Source organism: Epargyreus clarus, unplaced genomic scaffold (genome assembly GCF_041222505.1).
Source record: "Epargyreus clarus isolate Ecla_fem2 unplaced genomic scaffold, WU_Ecla_fem_2.2 ptg000018l, whole genome shotgun sequence".
NCBI classification, from domain to species: domain Eukaryota; kingdom Metazoa; phylum Arthropoda; class Insecta; order Lepidoptera; family Hesperiidae; genus Epargyreus; species Epargyreus clarus.
The window spans coordinates 11,113,863-11,122,287 of record NW_027332226.1 but is presented as its reverse complement, the minus strand read 5'-3'; the positions used below and the strand labels follow the sequence as shown (position 1 = coordinate 11,122,287).

Here is an 8,425-nt window from a genome sequence, read left to right as displayed (position 1 = left end):
CTCATTCTCGAATACGACTGTCCGCATGGCGCTCCTTTTTTAAATAAAAGTGACGTCACGGCGTCTACCTGAGGTACAGATAATAAAATTAGCAATCTTATCAAACAACTATATCGATATCCACGACAAATATATTATGATTTGTTATACCAATATCGTTTTTTCGCCAATGTGTTTCTAGATCAGTGGGAGTGGGGATTCACGCATAAAAGACGGCGACCCCTTATTAAAATAAAAGAAAAAATAATTAAATTAAAATGGTTTATTTAGATATTCTTACAAGTTGGTCTCAAAACTAAAACAAATTATTTCAATATTAATATATAGGTAGGTATCTGCTTTCTGCAAGTCGAACCGTACGTTGTTCCTGTAAATAAAATGTTTCTCAATTGTAATCTTTGAAGGCCTCTGAAGGCCACTATATGTACAATAACATTCTACCTCATGACCATTCAAGATAATTCTCTTATTATTTATTAATTTCTTCCGATCGATATTTATACTTAAGTGTATCATGGTCGCTTGTGATTTATTCAATTCGACATTGTGTCTCCTCCTTTCTTTTCTATAGACAAAATCTAAAATAACAAGCTTTCATATTTTAAGATATTAATTTTGCCGCATTAGACAGCGCATCATAGTGGAAACCGTGGCACGCCTGCCTAGCCCTTCCACTAGTTTTTATTGTTCAGTGGATTCAAATATTTAGGTTTTATATTAGTTCGGGATGATTCTCAGTGTTAATAAAGTAGATTTTTTTAATCCAAATAAAGTGTCCTAAAATACTTGTCATTGCGAAGAGACATAACGCCATAAACACACCACCCCAGAAATGTTTTGTTTACTACCGAGCTGACGTCATATCGGCTTGAAAATGGCGACTAACGTTCGAGATATAAGAAGAACAGACTAAAAATAGTGAACTACAGACAAAAAAATAAACATAATTCTTATGCTTGTTTGTTGTTTTCTACGAAATGCATATAAACATGTACTTTTGCATTTTTCTTACATGGTACCTACGTAGGTAACTATTTCTAAGATTTTGCTGCCTCCAAAAAAGTGCCTCAATGCTTTCCTTTGCCAGCTACACGTTACCATTCTTTGGTGTGGCATTATTTCAATTCGCAATAGGACAGTAGCTTACGAAATAAATTCATCCTTTAACGTTCTCATTTATATATAAATGGTACATATATTTAATACGTAAAGTAGTAAAATTGTATTAGATACTACAAAACAGAAATACAATAAATTTATGAAATATTATACTCTTTACTTCAGAGTTAATATAATATTACAAGCTAATAACACAAAATAAAGATATAGTCAAACGATTTTTTTAATATATGCTTATGCCAAAGAAATATTTTTTTAACTCCGTACATAACGGTAATAATAATTATAAAATACACTTACCCACTTACGTAGCGTTTAACGAAATAAGAGTTATAATAAAATAACCAAGCGTTTGCAATATGTTTATTGTACGTAATTTGTTAATTCTTAGTTTTTTCCACCTTTCAACTATCTCCTTATGTTTAAAATACATACAGCGGAATATAGGGCCATAGTAAAGTAAAGTGCCTTACAATCAAAATGACTAGTTCTTTTCACGAAAGGAGTCCCGTAGAGGCGGCGCTAGGGTAGAGTAACTAAATGTTGTCAGCCTTCGTATTATCAAATGCCCATTTTGTAAATCTAATTTTTAGTTTGACAGACATATATACATAGTTATATCATTCTATCTACATTTCTTTGAAATACGTGTAGGATAGGGAGTGAGTCGATACAAAAAAATATGATGTAAGTTATTCCCGAGATAAATTACTATCTGAATCTGCTATTATATTCGAGATTGCACCGTAATCGAAATCTGATTTAATTTTCCTTGCATGTTTGTTTGTTTTCGATTAATCTGTTTTCGAAATATTTGCACCTGTTTTCCCTGTAATGAAAATAATAGAGTCATTTGTAAAAAGATTTAATTTTGGTTATTAAACAAAAATATTTAGATTGTGTTTGTACGACGTTAATAGAAGTAGTATTAAGTAGTATTATAAATAGGATTTCGTATGATAATTTCGATATCAAGAGGTTGCAAATATTAATAATAACATAAGTGGTTATTATGAAAATCTCAATAAAGTGGTAAAGGGCATATCTACGGCTCACCCCTAAGACTGTACACGTACCTGTTATGTCGACTATTCTTTCTAATTAAGCAGCTGTCCTGCTTCATATTCATCTTTATCATAATTTTTCAGTGGCACTTTTTACAACCTTATATACCTACTACAGGCAAAACTTTTAGTATGTAAATTTACAATCTGCAACGTCAATATGGACGAATTCTCGAAGATGGCAAATTAATCCCCAAGAATGCCTGGCGGCCTCTTTCGTGAAACGAATTCCTGAACTATGTTTCTTGTTTGTATCACATTATAACGTTTTCAATAAATAGTAAGTACATGTAATACAATATAAGTACTAATTATTTTTTAAGAACTAATAATATTTTTTACATGTTTTTGGCGACTCGTCACGGCTTTTGGTCCTAACATTTTGACATTATTTTTAACACTAAAATTTATGGCAAATGATAAGTAAAACATTATTTATTGGGTACATAATGTCTATTTATCTTTAAATATGTTTTAGTTAATAGATAACTTTATTATCTGTTGCTTGAGCTCCAAAAAATGGTCATCCGCTTATCTAAGCCTTTCAAGCCAAAATAATATTAAAACATACATTATTAATGCTGTGATCATCTTACATATCGTAAATGTATTCTGGATTGTCGTGGCAAACGCCTTCCGTGAGCGCTGTTGACTGGACAAATGTATTTACTGGGGCATCAGTTGATAAGGTACTCTGCCACGCACGCTCCGTCCACGCTACCGCCGTAAAACAAGCTCCATTGCTAATAAATGCTCTCAGCGTCACCGCTCCAAGACCTCTGCCAAAACATCGCCAACCATCAGTCTTAATTGATTGCACAAAACATTGCCATGCTCCGCTATATTTCCCTATCACATCACTTTGAAAACGCGACTTCACCACATCTACTGGATATAAAAGCACCCATGATAAGGCTCCAGCAAAGCCACCTGCCATAAACACCTTCATCACAGACAAATCGCCTCGTGTCATAGCCTCGTACGACGTAAAGTATATTGTAAATGCGGGGCAATCCCGTGCTATTGTGACCCCCAGCCCTCGAAACAGTGCCTTGAATCCTCCACTTCGAACAATGTGTCTGGCTCCCGACCACGCTCCTGAAGGCATCGCTTCACCTGGTGTAGCAAGTTGCTGCCGAGTCTTTATAAGTTCTACGGGAGCACAGGCAAAACTTTGTAATAAGCCTGCAATGCCTCCAGCCAACGCGTGAGTTTTTAAAGAATCAGGGTTTGGCAGCGATCTTCTCGTATTTCCATAAGCTCCAAATACGATAGCGTTTATAACTGCTACCCCTCCTAAAGGTGCGCCTACACCACGATATGCTGTTGATAAGGTTCCTCCTTTTAGTAAATTTTTAGCGCATTCTAGCGCACTGCCTCTACCAGTTTGTACATGAACTTTTAGTGTATCTAGTGGATGACCAGCTATGATACCAGCAGAACCTGAAATGTAAAAAAATATATTTATTAGCCAAAAGTTATATAACAACGCGTTGCTAAACAAGTTTTAGGAGAGGCCGACTGTTTAAAAGTCATTTCTGAAAATGAGATGGATATGAAAACTTGTTGTTGACTGTTTAAAAGTCCTTACGTTTTCACGTGAAGAAACCAACAATATGTACTCAAATGACGAAATGTAGGTTTAGTTAGGATACCAGGGAATTTTTCTTAACGTCAATTTATCATTAATGTAAATTCTCAGTTCTAAATTCGTTGTTTATCTTATTAAACTTATGGGAGATTTTGCTCATTTGAGTGAGATCTGGATCATAAAACTTTACAACTTCTGAACTGAACTTCGTGGGTTAGAATTCAATTCAACTTTAATTTAAATTACTTTTTAACTGGGAAAGCACTGCATCTGCGAACGACCTCTGCTTTGGCAGTGACCGACTGTTGTATAAAAGCGTTTGATAATATATTTTTGTTATGTATTTATGTATGTAAAGATTTACTTTGCTATTTCATAAAATCATTGTACTTAGTCAGGCGTTATAATAAACACTGATGTGACACTTATGAATGTTCGAGTCTTATTGATAAAGTTATCATAAAACACTTTTTAGGCAGGATTGTTTTTAATATATTCCCCAATTCATTATTATTTGAAGTTTCAATATAGGTAACACTGAGATACTGCTGTGAAGTTTGAACGAAAGAAAAAATAATAAATAATGAATAGTGGTACTCGTAAATGAGGTAAATGAATCTTTAATTTTATTGTCCTTTTGTTGTTGTTTTATTTTTTTTTCTTTTGTTTTAGGTTATTGTTATTTTTTTTTGTCTCTCTCTATTATAGTATCTCATTTGTGTTGCAATTATCCGAATAAATGTTTCTTTCTTCCTTTCTTTCTTTCTAATTCCCTATAAAGTACAAAAAGATAGTATAGTGGCGTTACATTGGCTCGTATATCACCAAACTGACCGTTTCAAACTGTCTTTTGTTTTATTTTTGCGATTTCGCTGTCACTTTATAGTTTATGCTTACTTTATAGCAAATTGTGAGCACCGACATTTTAAACTAATAACATTTATATAGAACAATTATTATTAAGTTTATGTACTCGCAACTCGCTTGAGCGTGCCTCAGGAGAATATAAATTAAGAGGTGTAGTTAATGTAAAATAAGTGTACGTTAAGATTGTTAATATCAAACAATTTGATTATTTTTTTAGTTAAAATAAAATGGAGAAAAATAAATATATATAATAAAGTAATATTATAATTATAACATATAAATTACCTCCAATACATCCAGCTATGAAGTCAAGTGCCATATTTGTGGAACTTGAGTTGAATAGGTATGCTTAGAAAGCAATTTACTATTCCTGAAAAAAAAATATTTATATAATAATATCCGTTCAATCTTATGTAACACTATACATATCAGAGTGGAAATTTTGCAAGACCTGTACTAAGAAGCTTTTGATATATTGCAAATAAATAATTAGCGCCAAACATTTATCAAACAAAAACCAGACGTTATTGATGCATTCGAAGAATCAATTGTAAGTTAATTGTGAATTTATTTATAAACAGGCTGAAACGGTTGAATTAATTGACCTTTGATAAGCTTGTCACGTTTAAGAAATCAAAGAAAGTTCTTACCTCAACGAGTAGTTCAAATTAAATAATCGTAGTGTGAGTTAACGTTTCCTCCGACGGAGGTGATGCCAATAAACATATTGCTGGTGGATGGAGCCCGATAGCGAGCAGGAGCTGCAGCCTCTGGGATGCGCGAACTGGATATGGATGTTCCGGCGCTCACCACACTTGTTATCAAGTAACCGGTCACCCTTATCACTGGGGTCATAATACGTCTTGAAATAACTCTTATTCTCGACAAACAGCTTGCAGCCTATAATTCTTCATTATCATATTTACAATAGTAATTTTAAATAAAAAAACTAGTATCTAGTAATAATATTGGATTTTTGGCTTATTTAAGAGACGCTACCTACCCTTAAAATTCTCCACTAAAATTTTATGCGTCATGAGTACTATGAACAAAAACAATGACGAATGTCCAAACACCTAAATTCCGGAGAGAATTTTAAATTCGTCAATAACTATAATTCTCGCTAGCATGCATGCAATCGAACCTGGAACACTCTGCATGTCAGAACACTATGGTGACCGCTCTGCCACCGTAATCGTCAACTCAAGAAGAAATATCTCATTTTAATACATTTTTTCAACTCTCTTATAGGTTCAGATAATCGAACTTTTACAGCAAAACTACAACGAACACCAGCTGATTTCACTGTTGCAAGGCTGGTCTGAAGATTGAAGAGTTGCATCCTGTAGGTATAGTTTCTTTATATATATATACCTACAGGATGCAAACTGATACTTACTTATACTAGGTATACATTTTAAGAACATACTTCAGGAATTTAATAGGAGGAACATATTATAATAAAACAATTAGAATACTTAAAAAAGGTATTATATTTATTTATGAAAAAATATACATTAACATGAAAAAATTGATTTTATATTCCTAAATTACGACATAAAACTATAGTTTACATACAGTTTTTTTTATTAAAACTGTATGTAAAAATAATTTAATTACACATATATTTAGCATTATTTAATATTTTTTAAAGGTTGAGAATGACTGCTCTTGTACATTATCATAATAATAAATGATGATCGCGACTTTTTCTCTTTTAGATTATTATATGTGCTATTGTGTAATTACAATAGTTAGTACATAACAGCTCTATGCTTAGATTGTATTTAACATTATGTAAGTAAATATTAATTCAAGTACCTATCTATTCCCGAAAAATAATTTATTATTATTAAGTGTTAGTTATCTAGGTAATTATAGACTTATTGGCTGAAAAACAGCGCTCCATGGGATCGTAATCCTGTGGTAGCAATAGCTGAGGCACTTCCTTTTGCCTAGATTATAACCACAAGTAGTAAGCAATTATTATTATTTCTTTGTTTTTTATCTCTTTTGTGTATTTTTATTATGTTATATTTAAAGAAAAAACATGTTTAATTTTAAGTTTCGATTATGTTGTTGTAATTTTTAAGGCAATAAAATGTTTTTATTTATTTTTTATTTACTTATATAGGTACAGCTGTACCCAACGCGTATATATATACTATTATATACATACAAACATTGAACCCATAGCTTACCCTACTAGGAGCGGAGTTTCTAAAACCTTGTGAAGTGGTGGTAGTTGTATTGACATTTAAAAAGTGCTCTGTAAAGAACCTATTTTGAATTTAAAAAAAATGATTTGATTTGATTTGATTCGATTGAACACGTTATTCTTTTTTTGTAATCAAAAATCTATGCATATCTCATGCATATCTATGTAAACTCAGAGAGCCCCAAAGAATTTGCTTCAAAATCGGCCCATTTTCAATCTCTATTAAATCTTTTTGGAAGCTGATATCATGTTTTTTACCAGCTTTTATTTAAATTTGCCTTTTTATGGCCCTTGGCGGTTGACTTCGTGATATGGAATCATTATCAAATGGAAAAGTTTTCTGAGACGAAAAGCCTTTTAATAATGTCCTTTTGTTTGTCATAAAAGGACGTTATTAAAAGGCTTGACTTTATAATACTTATAACTTTTATAAACAATTAAACACTAATTGAACTAAAACTACTGCAAATAAAAGTGTCTAAACTATCTAAAAATAAAAGTAATGAAAATATAAAAATCTAAAGCTACACAATAGCTTTTGCATGATGCGCAAGCAAGGTGATGCGCATGCGCATGGAAAACTTTTATTATTTTATTTAAGTTTATTTCGAAAAAAGTACTAATTCGAAATACACAATATTAAAATATTCGAGTGAATAAATACAGAATAGTTTTAGAACAAAATTGACTCTTTATTTTAATGTTTTTATAAGTAATGTTATCTAAGGTTATCTGTAATAACTCTCATACATTTGATAGCTTGTATTTTTTTCAATAAAATTAATAGATAAATAACTAAGACTAATATCATAGACGTAAAATCATACAGTAGAATGATTTTACGTCTATGATATTTATTATAACAGTCCCTCGTCGTAATGGTCGAAATTCGACCATAACAAAAAATAAAAAATACTAATCTTACATTTAATAAATTGTTTACAATTTTATTAAATCATTTATTTATATTTAATAATTCCATAAAATTAAAACAACGGGTGCGACGTGTTGCCGGAACGTCTGCAGTCATTGGTTGGGTATTATTAATAACAAAATGGTTTCAGGCAAATAAATAGTAGTTGGCTTTACGTATGAGGAAAAAAACGAAAAAATAATATAAAATTCTATGGATCCTCTCATGGAATGTACCTATACAAGGTAAAATGAAACACTTACTTGGTGTTTAAGTGAATGCATATAAAATAACTCTACATAGTTCAGTTTATTAGTTTTTAGTGCGAATATTTCTTCTTTGTAAATAATAGCAAGTCATTTACACTATAAACTATTTCGCGGGTGCAGATCTTTTACATTATAAGACACGTCCATACTTATATAATTATGATGCTGCGCAAGAGTCGCGTTGTCGCGATACGCAGCGTTGTCGCGGTCTTTTCTTATATTTAAAGTTTATCTTTTTGCTCTCCTCTGTATTTATTTATGAACTTTAATTGTGCCAAATCTCACACTTATAATAGAATCACTAACATAATTTTGCGTTGCTTAATTACGCAGCATGATATATGATGGAATTAAAATTGTTTTCTTAGTATTTAATATCTATCC

At 31.6% G+C, this 8,425-nt stretch overlaps 1 protein-coding gene across 3 annotated transcripts; it reads right to left on the bottom strand.

Moving 5' to 3' along the window:
• Window positions 1-1,590: 1,590 nt before the first annotated feature.
• LOC140749803 (mitochondrial basic amino acids transporter) lies at window positions 1,591-5,423 on the bottom strand. Of its 3 annotated transcripts, none has more exons than XR_012103128.1 (4): window positions 5,292-5,423; window positions 4,927-5,011; window positions 2,196-3,626; window positions 1,591-1,948 (listed from the first exon to the last, which is right to left on the bottom strand). XR_012103128.1 is itself a non-coding variant. In XM_073082963.1 (4 exons), exons 2-4 carry the CDS (start codon window positions 4,958-4,960, stop codon window positions 1,882-1,884), a joined length of 948 nt encoding a protein of 315 aa, XP_072939064.1. In that variant the 5' UTR covers window positions 4,961-5,011; window positions 5,292-5,423; the 3' UTR covers window positions 1,591-1,881. The 3 variants fall into 3 exon arrangements, 2 of the variants coding, with proteins under 2 accessions (XP_072939064.1, XP_072939065.1); XM_073082963.1 differs by having other exon boundaries at window positions 2,780-3,626; XM_073082964.1 differs by lacking the exon at window positions 1,591-1,948 and having other exon boundaries at window positions 1,961-3,626.
• Between the last annotated feature and the right edge of the window lie 3,002 nt (window positions 5,424-8,425).

Coding starts and splice junctions, on each gene's coding strand:
- LOC140749803 (XM_073082963.1), bottom strand. CDS start 4,960: ATGGCACTTGACTTCATAGCTGGATGTATTGGAG. Junction 3,627..4,926: donor CATAGCTGGATGTATTGGAG/GTAATTTATATG, acceptor TTTACATTTCAG/GTTCTGCTGGTATCATAGCT. Junction 1,949..2,779: donor CCAGAATACATTTACGATAT/GTAAGATGATCA, acceptor TTTTCATTACAG/GGAAAACAGGTGCAAATATT.